General features: G+C 42.2%; 1 protein-coding gene across 4 annotated transcripts in view; it reads left to right on the forward strand.

Moving 5' to 3' along the window:
• Nucleotides 1-21934, forward strand: part of DDAH1 (dimethylarginine dimethylaminohydrolase 1) — a 91852-nt gene that overhangs the window by 14470 nt on the left and 55448 nt on the right. Inside the window, exon 1 of one of the 4 annotated variants that reach the window (XM_071565042.1) lies at nt 19110-19184. The exons of 2 other annotated variants lie outside the window; for them this stretch is intronic. Coding sequence is in view for 1 of the 2 variants with exons in the window: in XM_071565039.1 (XP_071421140.1) it covers nt 19387-19692 (306 nt within the window). In the remaining variant the exon portion in view is untranslated. Of the gene's footprint in view, nt 1-19109; nt 19185-19305; nt 19693-21934 lie in introns of those variants that run through there. One more of the 4 variants, XM_071565039.1, reaches the window with a different exon arrangement.

Here is a 21934-nt window from a genome sequence, read left to right on the forward strand (position 1 = left end):
TGCCATTGGATAAACGATGGGCCACAAGTTGACAAGGAAATAAAGGAGGCAAGTCTGCTACATGCTGAATCCATTCCTTTCTGTGCAGGAAGAAACATAATTTCTTTCCCATGCAGCTGAACTCTTTCACAATCTGCATTGCTCTAAGTTCAATACTGGCCAGCAGCAGTAGGGGTGTGTGTTTGTTGGGATGACCCTTGTAAGCAAAGGTTAAGTCCAGTGGGACACTGCCAGGCTCTCCATGCCCATGTGGCTGATACAAAGGGTTAGAAGCAATATTGTCTGCATCTTGATACAGGATTAATTAGTTTTTCCTGCCAAAAAAAGAGTGGACAGCATCTGAAACACATTGAATGGTTTTCTGTTGGAGCCAGGTCTACTCACAGTGTTGTTTTGGCCAAAGGTTATGTGCCTCAGATGCCTAAAATGATTTGTTTTACAGCATTACTAATTACTGACTCAAGATGGTGATACAAATAGTGCAAAGCTTGGATCTCATCTTTCTGACTCATGTTGGCTGATAAGTTACTCTTAAAATAGCAATTATCTAATGGGGAAAATCCCCAAGTTCTAGGCAAATGAATTTTAAGAATAGCCACCATCATTGGTAAAATTCAGTGTCATTTTCAAACCATGCTGTGGCTAAAGGCTGTGAACATGTACCTGTTACTAAAAAAAAAAAAGGAGCAAAAGACTGGCAAGAATTCCCCCTTAGTATGCCTGGCATCAGTAAGTACATGCAGGTCAGCAGAAGATGTATTTATAGTTTTAACCACATGAAGCGAGAAAGCCTTATGTTTGCCCTGTATTTTTCCATGAAAGAGGTGAAGTAATTCAGAGTTAGTGAATAGATCACTGTTCCTGGACCTTCTTTTTAGACACTGATTCCCTTTATATAACAGTCTTCTGTTCTTCCTTTGGATATGTTTTTTTTCTGGGAAAGTTATTTTTGGAATGATGGTTTATAATTGATGTTGAAGCATGCAGTAAGGCTTTTATATATATTCTGTGTGCTCACACTTGTTTTATGTAATCACCACCAAAATTCAACCCACTAGCTTTCAGTTTTCTTCCTATATTTACATCTTCTTTTGTTTCCTTCCCCTTATTAAGTTCTTCAAACACATTGTTGGACATCAAAGATTCAATTCAAAGTCCAGACCTGCAATAATATCTGTTCTGTTTGTGCAAAAGTATTGTTGCTTTAGTGAGTTAATTGTCACCTATTGTCATCTACTTAGGCTTTTTGTCTCGAGGAAAGCTGGTGAGCTATTTTAACTTCTTTATATGCACTGAAAAAAACAAGGGAATGAATGAGTGCATGTTTAGGACCTATTCTGCTTCCCCCTTAAACATAAATGGAAGAGTAGAGTGGGAAAAGAGATTTCTTTCTACTCAGTTTGTGGAAACCTCAGTCTGGCCTTCCTACAAATAAAGACCAACAATCCCAGTCTTAAAATGCTTATGTACTGAAACAGCAGAAATTTTACCAGACAGTTACTTCATAGCATGAAGTTTCATCAAGATTACATAGGACCACTCTGGCCATCTGCATCTTGAGATACTTTCAAAACTCAGGGATGAAAATACATTCTGGCAGAAGGATGAGGACTGGAAGCTTTACCTGGGAGAGTGCTGTTGACTACAGGCTTGTTTTCTTTGCATTATTTCTCTACTTCCTGGGGAAAATCTAATAATCACAGCTAATTTTTCTAAGGGAACTGTTACAAAGTCTTCTTGCAAAGGTTCTTTTTTACTTTAAACTGTACTCAGACTGGGATGCTTGCCAGTATTATTATACTCCTAAAATCTTGCTTAGCCATACCATCATGTTGGCCTTGCCTTTTGGAAGTATTGAGTACGTAGGTCTTCCAAATAAAATATGGGCTCCAAAAGCCTTAAAAATCTTTAAAATTCTTAAGTTCTGCTTAAATCCCTTAAGACCTGAGCCTGGAAATAAAATGTATGGAAGACTCTACCTTGTTCCTAGTCAGAGGAATGTCTGTTTTGAACAAAATTTGGTTTGATAACCCACATTTGAAAAGTTCCTGGAAGCTTACGATGTCCCTGACTTGTCTTGGAGGGTGAATAGTGCTGGGTCTCATATTGGTTAAGGGTTTTTTCCACTTGGTTCATTTCGCAATTCAAGCGCTTTTTTGTGAATGAGATAATATGTTATTTTCAAAACTACTACTAGGTACTTTTTTAGTCTGTTGATTCCCAGATCTGAACAGATACTCTCCAACATGTGGTAAAGTAATTTTGTCTCTAAAGTGTATATAGATCATTACAGACTGCATCCTGGAGCAGGTGTCCATGGATGGGATGACCATTTTCCATCTGTTTGTTTTATTCACTGTCTTATTTGTCACTTCTAAATGATTACTGCAGTGACAGAACTCCCCAACTATGCATTACTGAATTTCTATTTCAGCTGGAAAGCAAGATGATAGCCCCGTGGCGTGCACACCACCAAGAGAAGGCAAATATGAATAAAGTGGGGCTTTCCACTCCCGTATATTTGCAAGATCTTTTCTTTAAGCCTCACAGGGTTGTTTTAGTAATGAGCTTCTGCCAGCACAGGCTCAGCTGCAGAGATGTTGAGGGCAGAGGGAAAGCTGAGCAGAAAGTGGGGCAGGAGAGAGGTGGGCAGGAGAGCTCTGCAGGTGATGCTGTGTCCAGGGCCTGGGCAGGGGGTGGATGGACACAGGCTGTGGCAGCTCTAGGACCTGTCTCCCATGTGGCTGAGGTTCCCTCCGGGCAGCGTGCCATGTTGTGAGGAACAGTGAGCTCTGTGCCTGTGCTGAGGAAAGGTAGGGATTGTGAACCATGCTGTAAGTCCAGGTGAAGGCAGCAAGCACAGGTGCAAAGGGCCATTTAAGTTCAGCTCAACATGTTAAGTTGGACTGGTCAAGCAAAATTATATTACCCAGTGCTGCTTCTTTCTTGGTTACCAGTACTGAGTCAGTTAATAGCATAAATTTAACTTATATAGTCTATTTTTATTCCACTGTTCAGTTACATTTAACTATAAATATTCCACAGTCTTAAATAAATATCACCAGAAACTGAAGTGCTGCTATAAAAACATGGCATGTCCCTAAAAGCATCTGGTGCTTGCAGAGTGTAGGTAAGAAGCAAGCAAGTTACCAAAACATGTATCAGATGTAAAGTGCAAGCTTTCTGTTAACAGTGTGACACCTCTCTGAAATGACAGGGCTACAGGTTACAAAAGGACTAGGCAGGCCAGCACCCAGCTGGCAAAGCACTACAGAAACCATGGGTCCCTTCAGCATCAGGGACATGAGATCAAAGAGCACAGGGACTGGGACTGGCTGCTCTTATTTTTAGGGTCCTGACTCAATGTAGCCTGGAACAGTAAGGACTGGGAGGTTTCCCATTGACAGCTGCAAGTTCCTGGTGGAAGAGCTGGCTGCTCCCCATGGCCAAGGGCTGTCCTCCTGAGACCAGGGCTGCAGCTTGTTTTGAGTCCAGAATAAAGTAGCTGAGAGAAGCATGAACTCTCCTGCCATCCTGGTACGCCCCTGGTTACTGGTGCTGGTGTGGAGTGGTAGGAACTGCTGGCTTCTGACTTCTATCTACAACTGCCTGGTGTATTTCTGCTTCCAGATGTGTATTTTTAACAAATCCTAGATTTTTTGAAATTGCAGCATAAAGTTTGATTTCTGTTCCACAACCTTCTTTGTGACCCTCTTCCCTGTTCTGATGAGTGTGAAAGCCAGTGAGGGTTCCCCCCAGCAGATGCATGGGGCAGCAGGAGGGCTCTGGACCTGGAGGGCAGCAGCAGGAGCAGCCATCTCACACTGGCAGCCAGCACATACCTCTGGGTGAGCAGGGAAATGAGGGAGCTGCACACTCTGGCACAGCATGTGTGTAGGAGCAAATGGCACTGAGAGAGCTCGCTGGGAAAGCTGTTTGCACAAAACACTTAGAAGCCTTTCACACATTTTTTGAGGTAGGAACAGGAAGGTACTGGGGCAAAAACTGTGGATTGGAAATGTATTTCCAACTATTTTTAAAGTAAACAAATTCTTTTTGAACTTACGGGTTTGTTGCATAAATTGTGCATTTGACAGAGTAAGTGGCGGGATGTTATGGTAATTACTAATGTCCCTTGAATATTTGGTTAACCACTATATATAATCCTACATGCAGTAATCTTTCAAGGGAGAATTTAGATCTACCCTTTGGGCAGGATTAACTGTTACTCTCTTGTTTCAGTAACTTTTCAATTATCTTATTCCAGCACAAGGAGTTTTCCATTTTGGGAATAAAAAGGTGTCCTTTTGACATCTAACTTCTAAAAACAAGTTTCATCCTGTACCAGTGTGTGCTGAACTGTGACGTGACTACTGGGTATTGGCTGGGAGGAGTGGGAAGGTTGTCCCAGATAAAGACCCTGACTCTATTGCAGAAAGGGATTTGACTTCTTTCCTGCCTAGACACAGACATACAGAAAATGTGTTACTGCAATGCTGAACTCTGCTTTTCAGCTCAGATTCTTGCAGAGAGATAAATGCTTGAGAACATACCCATCCCTAACCTGCTTCTTCTAATGGCATCCAAAACATACACATCATGTCTCCACAGTTTTCCTTCTGCCTGTTGCTTTATCCTCATCTTCCTTCTCAGTTTTTTGTAGGAAAGTTGCCCTTGGTTCATAGGCTCAAGGCAGAAACGTGATCTGCTCTTCCTAAGCTCAGTTTTTTCCTGTGGGGAATGACATATCCTTGGGCTACCACCTCACTTTGCAAATTTAAACTAATGCTTGAAGATACAAGCATATGCACTTAGGTAATTACCTAAATCAGAATTTTTTTGGGGGGAAAATGGCAGGCACTTTTCTGTATAAAATAAAATATATAAAATAAAATCTAGTTTCAAAAATTCACTTAAATACAAATTAAATACATATTTCACTAGGTATAGGTATTTTCATAATCTCCATAGGTTATAGGCTCAAACTTTAACAATCTGAAATGAAGAAACTATGACAATAGCTTTGGTGTCTTTCTGGGTGTAGAAACAGGGAACCAATATGATGTGAGGAATAACAGCATTTAGATACCAGCTATAGAAATCCAGTAGCCCAAATATTTTAAAATGTGCCTAATTTCTTGTTTCATTTTCCACCTTTGTATGCTCACCTGAAGGCTTCCAGTGTTGGCTTTTTAAGTGGTCCAAGAGTGAGTCAATTGAAAGGATATGTAATGCTAAGCACACTGCTGAATAAACTGGGCACAGAAATAGTGTCATTCCTAATCAGCATGAGTAAACATTTATCAAACACTAGAAACAAATATTGTCAAATCAATTAATTTACACACTGTTTGGAAATAGAAACAGCTTTCCCTTTGGTAAATTGGCAGTGCCCAGAAATTTGCCAGCCGCTTTCCGAGGAGCCCAAAGCCAATGAAGGAGCATGAGGAGCTATGGCTTTGAGGAATCCCAGAGTTGGGTGAGTTGAAAAGAAACATTATAAGCTGGTGGGGTGGCTGAATGCCAGGATGGCAGAAGGGTGCCATGCTGCAGTCATGACCAGGTCAGCACGGACTTCTCAGTAGAAATGTAGAGAAAGAAATATTGGAGCCTAGACATGTTTTGGGAGGACAAAAAGGGTAAGGAAATAGAGAAGTGGAAAGTTACCCAACTCGGCTAGCTTGAATGGAAAGGAGGTGGAGAGACTACTGGCATGAATGGGGCAGAAGGAAGTGGGTTTGGAGGAAAGTGAGGATTCAGTTCACTGTACATGAGTGCTGTGTGCAGTTCAGCATTCCCTGTCTGCTCTCACTCTTGCCATCCAACTGGGAAACCCTCCAGAAGAGAGACACCTCTGTGACAATTGGCACAGTGCAGCATCCCTGCTAGCACTGGCTGGAGAGGGATGAGGTTGTTAAGGATGAGGACTGCTGGCTGCCCAAGGGCTGCTGGGGCCATGACCAGAACACAACACCAGGGGCTGGCACATCTGCTTCCCACTGCTGCCTGCGTGAGCCTGCAGCTTGGGTTTCTATCTGTCATCCTACAGCCTTTCATCAACTCCAACTCCAGTAAAAAAATTTAAAATCTATTATGGCTCTAGTACAAAATTAACTCCATGCTACTCTTTCTATATATTTCTAACTTATTTTCATAAAAATAGCAGGTTTACAGTGAGGGATGATGTTGAGGTACATGTGTAAAGGAATTGGTCTCAGCTAAACAGCTTATGAAGGTGCTACATCATTTAGAACAGACATCTGTGCTATTTAATAGGAGACAATCCTATGCACACCCAGCACCATGCTCACAGTGCTTGGTTAGAGTATGCTGACTGCTCAAATGTTATGATTACTCAACAGAAAATAATGCAACAATTTCTAAGCAGGTCTTGATTCTGTGTTGAGTGAAGAAAGCTCATTTGCATTTAAATACCCTTAAGCCCCTGAAAAAGTTTGAGTTTTTCATTATGTTTGGAAAATACCTTGTGCTTTTCTATTTCTCAAATGTTATGCTTTTATTTGCAGCTGGCCCTTGTCATTTCTCTGCAAGTCTTCTCAACCATGAGCTAGTCCTTTGCATGTCACTTCTTTCCTAAGCTGGCCGCCCATTACAAAAGTCTGCATATTCTCAAATTCAGCTGTGTCAGGCGTTTCTGAAAACTGCTTTCCAAGCTATGGTATGTGAGGAACGTCACAGATTCTCCTAGATCTTTCCAAGACCACCTTTGCTCAATCGCTTTTTCTTGTTTTGGTACTGCTTGTTTTAGACTGCAGGGTAACAGTTTATGGGTGGACTGTTTATCCCGGTGGGTCCTTTGTGATATCTTACTTAAAACTCATGTTTAGGTTTGCCAGGATGATTCTATGTTAACAGGTTTTTATTATGAAAAGCATAGCTGACCTTTAAAGTGCAAAGGCCATATTTATGAATGACTCAGCCTTCTCTCAATGTGACTGAAGATTACAGTATGCAAACAAAAGTCAAAGCATACTTCTTCTGTGTAACTTTTTCAGAAAGCAGTATTTGCCTCTGGCACTCACCAAGGGAGCTTTCCCTTTGTGTACAAGAGGAAGATTGGGCAGGCTACAATAAAAGGCATTGTTGGTCCCAGCATGCAAAGAATGATGGTTCAAGAACTGAAATAATAGAAAAGTGTCAGGAGGGAATTTAGCTCAGAAACATGTCAAGATAGCTTCAGGCTTACTCAAGTTTTGATTCAAGCTTCTCATTCTTCTTAAATTCTTTCCAGGCCAAAATGGTTTAAATAGTTGCTAATCTTTAATCATTCAGCATTTCCCTGGGATCAGCATTTGAGGATGGCATTGCTGTGGCAACATTTCAACCTCTGGTTTCTTAATGACAGTAAACCCCAAGAAATCTCAGAGTATGTACTCTTGAACTATGATTAGGGTCTCTCTCCTCAAATTCCTTTGTTGAGGCCTCTGCAGGAAGGGCCTTCTTGCATTGCATCTTGGAGAGTATCCACCATGATAGTCACAAAGTATCATCAATATTGCACCCAACATGTTCATAACAGGTTATAAGCTATTGTTTTTTATGGAGTTGGTTCCCAGACCCAAATACTGCCTGACAGCTGTGCTTACAAATCATTGCAAATAGGAGAAGAAAGCTGGTCTTGCTGTGATATATCTAGACAGATACTGCCAGCCCTAGACTTTGAAAAAAGAAAAATCAACCATTAAAAATTTGTGTTGCTAGTCCTATTGGGATATTGTCCAATTGAACTAACAACAAAACAAAAATAATAATAATAAAACATTCCTACATAGACATAATTTTTTTACCCTTAAACTTTTTTTTTAATAAACTCTCTTAAATAATTCAGAACATGTCTTTTTTTCCTCCCCTCTTCCTCCTTATCCGGACTGAAAAATCCCTAGGAACTAATAATAGGCACTGAATGTAAAATCTCTGTAATTTATCTCCTGAGGCCCTATCAAATATAACTACAAACCATGTTCACAGCACTTCACCAGTGTGAGAGATGGCACACTGCCTATTGTGATAGATGATCCCACACATAGAACTGACTGGCAGCTTTTATAAAATAGCCAGGCATCCCTTTGGTGTCTACCTGATGAGGGATAGATGGTCTTTTCCTCCTTCAAGGAGGATTCTCAGGCTTTAATCGCAATAGTTTATGTGCGTATAAATTATTTGTGTTAAAAAAGAATTAATATGGCATTTATTGGTGAGCTATAATACATCAAGATGAAGTGAAATTTTTAACTATTTCTGTCATCAACAGTAGTACTGCCTGTTCAATATTTTTTCTTTTTCTGATAGTGGTGATCATTTACATTACCTCTGAGGCACCCTTGTGCTTCTCTGACAGTATAAATTCACTTATGCCTGCCTTTAAGGTCTCTCTGCCCTTCCAGAGCAATACACCAGACGCTGAGGATGAATGACAACCAAAATGCTATTAAAGGGACCAAAAAAAAGCCTAACACAAGCTAATACTTTTTAATGTTCATAATACTCTTTTTAACCTTCCTCTTTCTCAGATGTTCACATGGAAATTGAAAGGTTATGGATGGCTCAAGGGGACTGATGGATTCTCTCTGACCCTTTCTTTTCTCCCTTGATATACCCTGTAGCTTGTTTGTTATTTGGTGGGTATAGTTAAACCTGTTAAGCTAGTCTTAATTAAGATAATATAACCATTTTTGCATAAACAAAGTGATTTATACAACAGAATGTTTTAGACATTATGGTCTTGAGCTCTTGAGTTAAGTAAGGTGCTATTTTACCTTTGGGTTTTAAGAGCTTTTTAGAGCCCTTACTCTTCAATCCATGGGTACTAAATGGGTTTCCCAATTAAATTCATAATAAAATTATAATCATGATGATAAAATAAGAGGCCTGAGATTTAGTCACTCTTTTCTTCAATATGCTTTGCACAGCTTCATTAATTGCATTAGATTCAGACCTGATTTATTGAAGACATCTGAAAAATCACATATTTTGGTCAAGAACAATTAGGAGGAATTCGTGGAAACTGCTTGCACTGCTCAAACTCAGATGTCCATTAATTACTGTCATTTATACAGCACCAAAGATGTGCCAGGAAAATTAAAGTGATTATAAAGTTCTATGAGAAATTTTTGCTATATTTTTCCCTACAAGGGAAGTAAAAGCTGCTTTTTTCATAGAATCCAGACCTTCCTCAGTTCACAAAGGATGGATGGACACTGTAATTACAAACACATAAAAGATAGAACTTCATTCCCAAGAGAATCAGACAAGTCCATCAGAATGAAATTGGTCTTCACAGCATTTTGAAGGCTCTCATTTACCTGATTGTGCAGGTGAGCACCCAAAGCAGCAGCAGGGAGTGTTCTGCATGCACAGTCCCACACACAGTTAGTTAGCACTGCACTTTGGCTACAGCCTGTCCTGCTTCTCACTGTCTATGCATGCTGCTCCCAATGTGGCTGGCAATGCCAGTGCAGATCCTGAGTGTCCAGGCTGAGCACTACAGAGCATGCAGGGAAGGTCACTGTAAGCAAAAGAATCAAGTGGCCAATGAGGGCAATGATGAATGGGAAGTACCCTGGGCAAGGGAGGGTGCGCTGAAAAAATCAATAGGATGTGAAAACCACTGAAAATAGAGTGGAAGAGGGAAGACACTGCCTGGAAACCCCTGGAAACCCCTGTGAAAACCCCTGTGCAGCAAAGGGGCTGGTGGCCATCATGGAGCATCTGTGGGGCTTTGGGGGATCACTCAGTGGTGGAGGCAGGTGCAAACAAGAATCTGGACTTCTTTGCTAAAAAAAACATCAGTGCTAGCAACAGCACAAGGCCTGTCTGTAATGAGCTTAATGAATGTGTCACAAGGGATGTTTCAGGTAGAAGGAGAAATGTGGGATTTCTTGTGTGTTTAATTAGAATTCTTGGCAACTGGGTAAGCTTTAATTGCCATCCAGAGCTCCTGATCTTGCCAAAGAATGGAGTGAAGAGAGCTATTGATTTCCATCTGGAAAAACAATGACTTTTCAATGCTCATCAGCCTGATATGTATCTTCATTCCCTGTCACTGCTGCATGCAAACTAAAGCTGCTTTCATCAGCAGATTTCAGGTGGGGTTTCAGCTGAATATGTGGTTAAACATGGTAAAAACCTGCTCATTTATCACAGTCTCAGTGCACAATATGCTGTTAGTTTTGAAAATTCTCCACATATCTAGGTCCTTATATAGAGTGTCTCTTTGCTGTAATGTCAAGTTGCCTCCCAAAAATAAAATGGGCACAGAAGGAGCCTTCTCTCTCTGCTCAACAGGAGCAAGTTAATGCTGATTTTATATGATGCATGTTTGTTTATAAATGTGGTGTTACTGAGCAGAGGATTAGATCAAAGAAGTGGATTTTGCATTTTACTTTGAAGACACAGATGTCCACAGTCAACATGATCTCTTTTGGGGATGGCTTCCAAATTTCATGGGCTAAATGCCACATTTTTTGCCCTGTCCTTGACAGTTTTATTTTTCCAGGGGCTCTACTCAGTGCAGGTCATGCTCTTGAAACAGCAACACGAATAGAAAACTCATATGTAGACACAAAGTGTAGTAATGCCCGTAGGAAAAAAAATGTTCTATTTTGGAAGGAAAAGCTGAGAAGAGAGAGAGGATAATTACTTCTGCAAAGTGATCAAAAAACCCATACTTGCTGCAGTTTATGATATGCAAATAGCATCATTAAGCACAAATATTTTTATACAACTAATCAATTTAATATTGTGCATGTAATGGAGATTGGTGGGCCCGTGAAAGTTAGTGTATGGCTTTTTCTGACTTTCCTCTCCTATGAAGACAGATCGAGGAAACTGAGGTTCAGCCTGGAGAAGAGAAGGGTCTGGGGATACTTTGTTGTGGCCTTCCAGTACTTAAGGGAGGACTTATTAAAAAAGAAGGGAAGCAACTTTCTACATGGGCACATAGTGATAGAACAAGATATAATGGTTTTAAACTAAAAAAAGGAGAGATTTAGATTAGATTTGGAAGAAATTCCTTACTGCGAGGATGCTAAGTTTCTGAGACAGGTTGTGCAAAGCAGTTGTGGGTGCCCCATCCTTGGAAGTGTTCAAGGCTGGAAGGGGGCTTTGAGCAGGTGTCCCTTCCCATGGCAGGGGGGTTGGAACTGGAGGATCTTTAAGGTTCCTTCCAGCCCAAGATTTTCTATGATTCTATGAAATGCCTAACATGGATTAATATGGTCTTTGGACCATACCTTAATTTTTTTAATTTGTCCTTTAAGAAAGATTTAAATCAATTCAATAGGGGGGAAAAAAGCTCAAATAGGCCATCTTGGAAAAAGTGATTTATTTCGTGTTGACTTTATTAACTAATCGCAATAAAGTAGCCTTTAGTGGAAAGAAAATATGTGGACAAGAGAATAGTGATAAAAATGCTGAGTTTTGAATTCATACTTGCCAAATTTAAAATAGGAAAAATTTGCATTTTCAGTTGGTTGGTTGGTTGGTTAGATTTTGAATTATGTCTTCTGTATTAGAGTATTTTTAAACCATATTGCTGCTGTGTTGCTTTTGTGTGTGTGTATATATCTCCCTTTCTGATCAGGAGTTGAGAATGTACACAGCAAAAGACATCTGGTACCTCAGACAGCTGTTAAAATGCAGCAGTTATTGATATATCCCCTTTGTTATTCAGAGTTAGATTATAGTTTCATTTTATACACAGAGCAGTTCTCCTCTTTGTTACAAAATGCTTCCCACATGACACTGTCTTGTTTCTTGAGAGATTTTGAGAAATGACTCATGGTGTGGTATGCCCTACTTAGAATACTTCAGATGATGCTTTTTCCTAGGTGCTTCCCCAAGCCTTTGGCTTTCAGGTCTTGAAAGAAGAGTACCAGAAGTGGAAGTGCCTGAAACCATTAATTATCATTAAAAATATGCCTTTCTTTTGTGAAAAATAAATGAAAGAATACTTTTCCCTGTGCTGTTCAAATCTGTTTTATCTTCTTTGATGCTGAAAGGAGTAAGTAAGTGCATAATTCCATTCCTGCCATTAATACATCTGTTAAAGTGAGCTGATAATTATATTTTAGATCTATCTATCCATCCTCTAAAACTGTTAACATAATAATTAAATAATTATATTTTAGCTAGATGTACAATAAAATTTCTTCCATCCCTTCTTACTGTGCTTATTACCATATGGTATTTCTTCTCTGATCCTGAGTGGAATAAGAATATGAGCACTTTGAGGCACTAGTCTATATGTATTTATAGCAGTAAGGAGTAGAACTGCCAAAATGCATGAAATTTTCTGTTACAGCTTTCAGAGAAATTAATGAGGACTCTCTGCTTTCAGTGCTGAATTTGTCTTTGCAGTTATATTGTAAAAGGCATAACTGATCCTCTTCATTTAATTCCACAAACACATTTCAAAAAGAACTGAATTTATGTGGTCAGCAAAGTTACTGGCAGAGGTTCACTATGGGAACTGACTTCTAGCAGTTTACTAAGACAACATTCATTCCTTTCCAATAATGTGATTGGCAGTGTTTGTATATCTACCCAAAATTAAAGCAGTTGGATTTCCACAAAATATTAATGTAAAATAATGTAGAATAAAATATCAAATGTAGAAGGAAAGAGATTTTGAAAAATGAACAGATCAGACAAGAGTGTGTCAGTGCAGAACACCTGCAGCATAAAGCAAATAGTAATTTACAGGTCATCACAAGTCCTCAGGATTATGAAGGAAAAAAACACAGCCATCAGTTTCAAGATAACACAAATAAAAGGATTGAGATATTTCACTGGTGTAATTAGGCACAGGTCCCTGGATCTGAATACAGGCATGTCATTTCCATGGAGCTGAATGTGAAGAGGTGATTTTGGGTAGATTTCCTCCTAATCGAGTGAAATGATGGAAGGGTTTGTATTACAGATAGAAGGTTGCTGTTGTTTTTAACAGCAGTAAATCAGTTTAATCTACCTTTTTGCTCTTTGTGATTTGAATATGCTGAGGTGGAAATCTTCATTTGAGTTGTGCTGATTGGTGGGAGAATTCAGTGGACCCTGTGAAACCCAAGCACTTGGCTAACAGCAAATTCAAGAAGGTCAACAAGAACTGCAGAGATTTGCAAATGGATGGATCTGTACAAAACAGGAACAGCCAACCAGGAGGCCTGCTGCAAAGGATCTGAGGGCTACTGTGGGCTCCAGATTCACAGCCTGAAAATATGTGAATTGTATATTGGGCTGCACTAGGAAGATCATGGCCAGTAAACTGAGTGAAACTAGTACCCACTTCTACTTGATACTGGGGAGGCCATATCTGGAATACTGTGTCCAGTCTGGGGCTGCCTCCCTGAAGAGAGAGATTGAGAAACTGGAGGTTGCCCTGCAGAAGACTACCAAGATAATTAGAGGGTCTGAAACAGATGGCATGGAAAGAGATTTAGGGAACTAGGAGTGTTTGGTTTGGAAATGAGAAGGCTGAAAAAGGAGCTAATAGCAGCCTATGGGTACCTGAAAGACAGTTAAAAACTAAATGGAGATAAATTCTTCTAAACAGAGAGAGATGATAAATCAGGCAGAAGTTGTGCCTTGAGAGGTTTAGATTGGACATCACAAAAAAAGGGTACATGATTCTAACACCGGACATGCAGAGGTAAGATCTGATCTTCTTACAGACATCTGGAAAACAGACCTTGAAGATCCACAGATGCTTCAGCTCAGCACCCCCTCATAATTAAATGTCCACATATATCTATATGCAAACTTATATGTTTGCTTTCATGTGGATATAAAAGCTAATTCCACGTTAACAAATTTCATGTAAATGTACATTTCATAGTTGCATTTGCAAGCTATTGACCAAGTTAACACCACAAATTAGTCAAGCTTGTATAAATCAAGGCAAAAGATGCCAAAGCGATAAGAAAGGCTGGGAATTAATTCTCAGGCAGCTGGCTCCTGAAAGGAAGGGGAAATGCAAACCACAAAGAGCAAGAAATTCTACAGCCAAATGTCACTGCAACTTACTGCTGAGCTTGCGAGGGCTTTTCAGGCAACGAAAGGGAAGGACAGCCTGCCACACCTGCAGGGTGCTGCCAGCTGGTCAGCTGGCTCCACAGAAAAGGGAAATGGAGACTCAGGATAAACATTAAAAGGCAACTCAAGTTACACTGCAAAGGGCTTGGGTCCTTTCAAAAATACTAACCTGCATCAATCAGCATTTTTAAGCTTTTGCTTTTTTAGGCAATCAAGACATTTGAAGGGGAGGCAAGAACACACATATACATTTTTTTCCTGTATCAGTGCAGCCCTGTTTAGCAGCCATCATTTACCAAAGACTTTATCCCACCCTCCCCTCAGGTAGCCCTTTTGTGCTGCCCACGAAGGACACTTATAGCACCTCACAGCAGCTGATTTTGGATTCATGAGACCTGTTGAACAGCAGCTGCATAAGTATGAATGGCATGAAGCATCACCCTTTCTACTGCTAGAGCTGATAGTTTCTTTCTAAGCTTACAGAACAGCATACTTTATTAAAAATGCTGTCTGATAGCAGGAGTAGTCTTACTGTGTTGCAGTCACAATAAGAACCATTTGCAAGGCATTTATCCTACCTCTGTCTCCTCTTTCTCTCTTAGATGGAGTAGCATTTCTGACATATTTCTGGAAAGTCTGTCCATCAGGGACAAATACAGTGTAGTTCTTTTCTGTAAGAGATATTTAAACTACTGTAATTCATAATAGATTTCTACAACTAACCTCATTTTTTTGTCATGGTCATCTGAACCTGTGGTACCTAACCCATGCTTTTATTAAAATTCAACAAGTGACTTTGCAGAGAAAGAAGGGTAAAAGCAAACTCAACACATGGTGAAGGTGAGGAAATAGGAGCGCAGAAAGTAAACAGTCAGAATCCTGCAGCTCTCTCCTCAGTGCTCTATTTGCCCAGCCCAGTGAATCCAAAAGTCAATCCTGGTTGTACTAGTGCAATCTGTTGTAATGAAACACGTGGGAAGATTACAAATGTGAGGAATGCCCTGTGCCTCTGCATGCTGTCCAGTCTCCTCGGTACCATGTGTCATGGCAACAATGCTGCCAAAACCGACTTTCAAAAAATCGCCTTTTGACAGCTTTGTCTCCCAACAATTTCATAGCTGTCACTTCATGGGAATTCCTCCTTCTCTGCAGGATGCAAAATGCCAGCTGAGGAAACACCCAGATCATTATCCCATAGCAGACAAAACAAATATTGTGTTTCCCCTCAACCAACTATATATAGAACTAACCGGACCCTGTTAAGACTCTGAGATAGCTCAGGTTCAACTCAGGCAAGGGAAAATACTGCTCCCCAAAAGTATTTCTTTACAGGCTGGCAGATGCAATGTTGATTTATGGCATCCAGAAGTTGGTTTTCCTCTTCTAGAAGTGATCCATTATGTAAAGAACAGACAGCAAACAAAATCTGTTCAGCATTTGGAAAATGTAAGAACACTTGGGAGTTTGTCCATGCAGTGGGGTGAAGTGAAATGACATACTGTCTAATGTCTTTAGCTCCTCTAAATGAGGAGCCCAGACAATTATTTGGTAAAAAAACTGCTTCACTGAATCACTGTTGTATTTTTACTTCACAGTATAAGAACCGAAATAGAAAACTTCTGTCAGCTATCTGGACAGAAACCCCTTTGAGTCACTGTTTGTGTATCTAAAGTATGACTAAAGTAACATTTTCCTCTTCTATGGCTGTGAGTAAGACTTGATCCTGTATCCCTTTTACGAGAATGACCCACTGATCATAATGGGAGCCTTTCCAGCAGGGTAGTGTTTGTTTCTATGAATAATAGCATTTGCCTGTAGTTGCACAGTTTTCTATCCAGCTGAAGAAATCACTTAAAGGTGAATTCCTTTTCACAAGTTAAATCAGTGTCTCTCCATCTCTCTTGGACAGATTCCCATTGTCATAGTGGGACAGGCTAGTGACTAAATGGTTCAGTTACTGTGTTGTCTTGGCTTTCCACTCATGAGTTTCAATTAGCATTTCATTAATCATGTGAGCTTTAGAGACAGTGGTGGTGTTCCAGCATCTGCAAGTGATGGGAATTGTTTTCCAACTTTGCAGCTGCCCAGTACACCTGAGCAATTGGTCCGTGTGGTATGTGTTTGTATTGAGCAGTGATCCAAATTCTCCTTTGTCATGGTCACACAAAGTGTTCAACAGCAGTGACCGTCTCTGACCTACAGTCATCTAGTGGTGCATGTAAAGGTTGTGCATTTTCTAGTGGGGACATTAGATTTATCATTACATAGCTGTTTCCACTAAAACAATAGTTTTCAGTTTAAAAATTATAATAATTGAACTAATGGACTGGATGGGACCTTATCCATCTTTCTTCCTCATCTCTGGCTTTCTGCTCCTAGCAGATATTGCTTCTTAAAAACATCCAGTATGGAGGCTGCACATTTTCCCCAAGCAATCTTTTTCATTGTTCTTTATTGTTAGAAAGTTTTATGTATTTGATATATCTGAGTATCTTGATATATCTAGATGTTTAAATCTTTCTTGCCTTCTGTCTTGTGGAAATTACTCCCTTCATCTTTGTGGTAATTTTTTACATAGCTGCAGACTGCTGCTGAGCTGAGACTGTGAAAACAAGAATCTTATTGATATGCTACTATTTATTTTGTCAAACGGATAAAATTTCACTGTGTATCGATACTTTTCTGACATAACTTTAAAACCATGTCTTCTGTTTCAATATCTGTTCCTTTCTTCTGAAAGCAAATGCGCTGTTCACATATGCACCCTCGAGTACATTTTGCAAAGCAATTTTCTTCTGGCACTGCCAGCAGATGACTCTATGTCAGTCACAACACACCTGGATTCGCATCCTTTTCTGTATGAAGCATTTTCTTCTTTCTTAATACAGTTTTCTGTGATACTGCTTAAGTGGCCTGCAGTTCACATTTTATTACAAGCATAGTGTTAATTGTTCTGCATGAATTTCATAGTGTGACACATCTTTTTTCTTTGCTGGGGGGCAGCTTTGCCCTTTTACACTAGTTTCTCCAGGAGGACATAATTACAGGAAAACACTGACTATTGAGGTAGACAATATTTAAATACTATGTTGATGCCTGTATCTGACCCATTTTGTATTACTGCATATGATGAATTTTAACATTACTCCCATAAGACTGAGTAAACACATTTTATTTTGTAATGTTAATTTGCGAGTAAACTGATATTTTGATAATCTTATTATACATATGCACAGTTTTGCTCTGGGTGTATCTGTTTCTAGATTGTTAATGATGCATATCTGTTCACCATAAATAATAGAACAATAATCAGCAAACAGATCTTAATTTGTATTTAAACTGCACCATTTTATGCACTTATGAGAACACAGATGACTTTACTGTAGGTGTTAGTTCTGAAACCTTATCAAAACACCTAATGACTGTATTTCCCAAACACGATGTGTTGATAGCACACGACTGCCTCATAGCACTGCAACTCATAAAGAGATTTGCTTTCCTCCAGGCTTGTCTCCCATAAAGGTCCAGGGAAGCTGTCAGGAGTGTCCAGGGAGCAGCTGTGGCCACCTGAGCTCAGCCTGGTGGCAATGCTCAGGGGCAAGCCTCACTGTCCTGGGATATCATGTACATACAACAAGATGACTGTGTAGCATCACCTCATATCCTCTAACTTTAGTGAGATTTAAAAATGGTCATAAATTACAAATTCATAAGGTGATGGTGGATGTCCAAAAATCTGTATTAGCCATAATTTCCAACTAGCTGGCTGCAAGAAAACTGTTTTCAGTACCTTTTCTGATAGGAACCCTGGCAAGTTTTTAAATTACTGGATAGTAGCATTTTTTCTTCTAGCTAAAAGTCACAATAACAAAAAGAAAAACAAAGTGTGCCAATGGCCATATTCCAAATATGTAAAAAGTACAAATAGGCTTTAAAGATGATGGAAGGATTACACGTTTTACCAGAGACTGTATAATACCACTTGTAGCAGTTTCTCAAGAATTTGAAATGTCCTACATAATAGCAACTCAATTACCTGTCCATTTGTTTAAGAAGAGAAATATTTGCACATTATTCATTGAATGGCAGTTGTTCAAATAACTGTCTATGCACATTAAGTAAAGGCAGCCTTTACAGATATTTGGAGAACGTGCGGAAAATGGAGATGAAAATCTACTCAGCTGCCATTTTAGAAGCACGCTTTGGTATTTTCTCTGTGGTATTCATTAACCATATTCCCAAATGCTGAACATCTGCAGATATGCAGGACAGCGTGGCCAAGGCAGCAGCCTGGGTTTTATCTGAGCACTGAAGGAGAAACAGAGCTTGTGTGCTAGTGGGGTCTCCTCCATGACCAGAGGGACTTTTGGAAAAACCTTGCCAGTAAAAGAAGAGCTGGAAGGAAAATTGATATTCCTCTTCTCTTCCTGTCTGCTGTAGTGAGAACAGACCTTGGCGGTAACTGAGAGGCTTGGGAGCAGGAACAGCACAATGAGGGCTGGTGCTGTGGGTGCTGCAAACGGCACAAGGTGTGGCCCAAAATGCCATTGCCTACTGCCTGGAAGTCAGACCTGTGCTCTGGGAAGAGCTGGCCCTCCTCTGGGATAATCTCCAGTCAGGGTAAAACCTGGGGGAAATGAAATCAGGGGAAGTAAGGGTTTGTTGTAGGAGAGAGCGTGGAAAATGCTCATTGTTTCAGTCCCTGAGGCAGAAGTGGAGCAGAACACCGGTGTCCCACAGAGCTGAAAACCTTGACAGTGTAAAGTAGTGGGAGATGGACACGCTCTGCCAGTGAGTGTCCTCGTGGAAAGCCGGCTGGGCTGATTTCCTTTGGATTTGTATTTGGAACTGCCGCTGCCCATAGGCTATTCTTCCTTTAGCCACCCGGATGAACCACCCGGTTCCCTGCCCTACCACCAAGGAAAAGGGTAGGCGGCGGCAAAGGAGGGTCAGCAACCTTCCCAGTGCTCACGCCAGCTGGGATGCATGCCGGAATGTTGCGGGACACTGGCGTTTGAAACGCTGTCAGCATGGCTGCGGAACTACTGGCATTAGGATGCGCAGCCCCCGTGCCCCGCGGGGCTCGGGCGGCCCCGACGCCGCGCAGTGTCGGCGGAGCGGCCCCGCCCGCACAGGTACGGCGGCGCCCCGCGGGGGGCGGCCAATGGCGCGGCCCGGCCGCCGCCGCCAGCCAATGGGGGCGGCCCCATGGAAATGTGGTTGGTGGGGAGCCAATGGGGCGCGGCCGGGCCGCGGGCGGCGCTTTCCGCGCTGGCAGAGCCGGCGGCGCTCGGGCCGCCCGTCCCTCCCGTTCCGCCGCTGTCCCCGCCGCGCAGCATGGCCGGGCTGGGCGGCGGCCCCGCCGCCTTCGGCCGCTGCACGCACGCCGTGGTGCGGGCGCTGCCCGAGTCGCTGTGCCGGCAGGCGCTGCGCAGAGCGGCGGGCCCCGAGGTGGACTTCGCCCGCGCGGAGCGGGAGCATCAGCTGTACGTGGGTGTGCTGCGAGGCAAGCTGGGGCTGCAGGTGCTGGAGCTGCCGGCCGACGAGAGCCTCCCCGACTGCGTCTTCGTGGAGGATGTGGCCGTGGTCTGCGAGGAGACGGCGCTCCTCACTCGCCCGGGCGCGCCCAGCCGCAGGAAGGAGGTGCGGTGCGTTGCGGAGCGGAGCGGGCCGGGCCGGGAAGGGAGCGGTGCCGCTGCCGCGCAGGTGGGCTCGGGGCGGCCGCACCGTCGGGCGTGTCCCCGGGCCCTCCCGAGCGCCAGCGGGAGCGGCGGGTGGGGCGGCGGTGCAGGACGGCGAGGATAGCTCTGGGGCTACCGGAGAGCGGTGTGCTGCTCCTGAAGATGAGTGGACAGTGTAAACTATGACTCATCCTTTCTGGGCGTACGGGCTCTCTCTCAGTGCCTTCCTGCCCATCCCGGTCCGGCGGAATGGGTCGCCAGCCGGTTGTGCGGGTTCGTGCCAGCGGTGCAGCAATGCCCCATGCAAACCCCGTTTTCGTTACATGTTCAGCCTGAGCTCAGCCCCATGCAGTGCATCATTGTTACCTGTGGTAACTGTACACACTGGCCTGTGTGCAAGAGCTGGTGTGTGTTTTGGTGTACTCTGTGTTAGCCTGAATGCCCTTGAACCTGATGTCACTTTCCCTGTGCAGACACTGTAGGCCCTGTGGGCTGGAGGAGTGTGGATGTATGGGGTGTGCAAGCTCTCTCATTGGAGAGAGGTGTGAGGGATGCACACCCACAGGAGCCTTACTTTAGATATTCGTAGGACTTCTTTAATGCACTCAGCCCATTCATAATCTAGTTCCTCAGGCAGTGCATGTATTGAAGTACCCCAGTTATCTCCTCCTCAACGAGCTGTAAGTAGCAAATTAAACAAACCTTACCCTGTTTGAAGCTGCAGAACTACTATAGCAACAACCTGCCTTCACGTAAGAATCTTTTAGCATAACTCACTTCTCGTCTCTTTCAATTCCTGTCTTTGGTACCATAGTTTATCCTGTGATCCACTAGCTATACTAGGCCACTAGCTCTAGTATAGCAGTAGCTCCTCTTGGCCATTAAGTGCAATGGATGAGATGTTCCACTTGGTTTTGGTTTTTGTTCTTTTATATATAGTGCCTTTCTTTAATAAATTACAAAGTTTACTTGTTTTTTCCCGACAGTGTAACAGTGTGACATATCAGACACATCTAGTATGCATGCACTTCCTTGTGCATATCCATGGGTAGTTACTCTGTAACACATGTGAATGCTCTTAAGTGTGACAGCATCAGAGTAAAGTGTTTGCCACATGCTACTCTAAGAAGCAGCTGTTTCTCAGCCAGAGTCCCAAGTGAGTTTTTGCTGGTATGTACCAATGTGACTCCTGCTACCATTTGTACAATATCCTCTGTAGGAGAACAGATGTACTTCTTTCCATGGGTGACTTGTCCAGGCAAAGCCATGAACTAAGAGGAGAGAAAGAGCTCTGATGCATAATTTGAACCTTATTAGTGTTCTTTAATGATGGAACAATCCCTCCCTTGAGTTTTCTGTGAAGTAAAAAAGAAAAAATAGTTGAACAAATATTCTTTTAAAGCTATAATAATGCATTGCAGTGCTTGTCTGAACATTTAACTCCTATTTACAACAGTTCTTCCTCCTGGGAACATCATTACAACAGTGCCAGGTGGAGAAGATTTCTGCAGGATGATACTTACCTGTTCCTGGTCCCTCTCTCCTCCAAGGCATCCTCCCCTTCCCAGCATCGTGACTGTCAGTTGTGTTTCGCTGGTATGTCTGCTTCGTTGGAGTTATTAGTGACCAGGATGCCGTCTTGAAAAGAGTGAGATGGTCAAGGCTTTAGAAAGTTGGAGTGTCTAATTTGCCCAGAGCTCTGCAGGCCGTAATGGAAGGCTTGGTGTGTGCCTTGGACATCTTGGCAAACATCTGTGATAACCTTGATTTCATAAAGAGCCCCTCAAGAAACGCTGTTTGCTATTGTAGCCAGAGCTTCTCTGCTCTTGTTGCCTCCAGCTCTGGTGGTCCTAGAGGTACCAGCCACAGGTGCTCAGGAAGTTCAGGCACTGAAGGTGTGTAGCTGCTCTGAGCTGAGGGAGCCCAGCATCTGCTCCTGACCCTCCTATTAATCCCAGTGAGTGGCTGTCAGCAGTCTCCTAATGTATTTTTCTGAGGTTTAAATAAAGTCTGTGAATTCCCCATTGAAATAGTTTCCGGAGTCTGGTGGCAAGTGGTGTTGCTGCAGGGTCTGTCCTACCAGCTGCCCTATTAAATGCCTATATCAGTGACCTGGAGAAGATAGTGGCATCTGTATTTAGCTGTGAATGGCCACAAACTGTGGCAAGGGTGAGAGGCAGTATCGTTGAGGTCTGGGCTGCTGT

This window comes from Pithys albifrons, chromosome 10 (assembly GCF_047495875.1).
Source record: "Pithys albifrons albifrons isolate INPA30051 chromosome 10, PitAlb_v1, whole genome shotgun sequence".
Taxonomy (NCBI): Eukaryota; Metazoa; Chordata; class Aves; order Passeriformes; family Thamnophilidae; genus Pithys; species Pithys albifrons.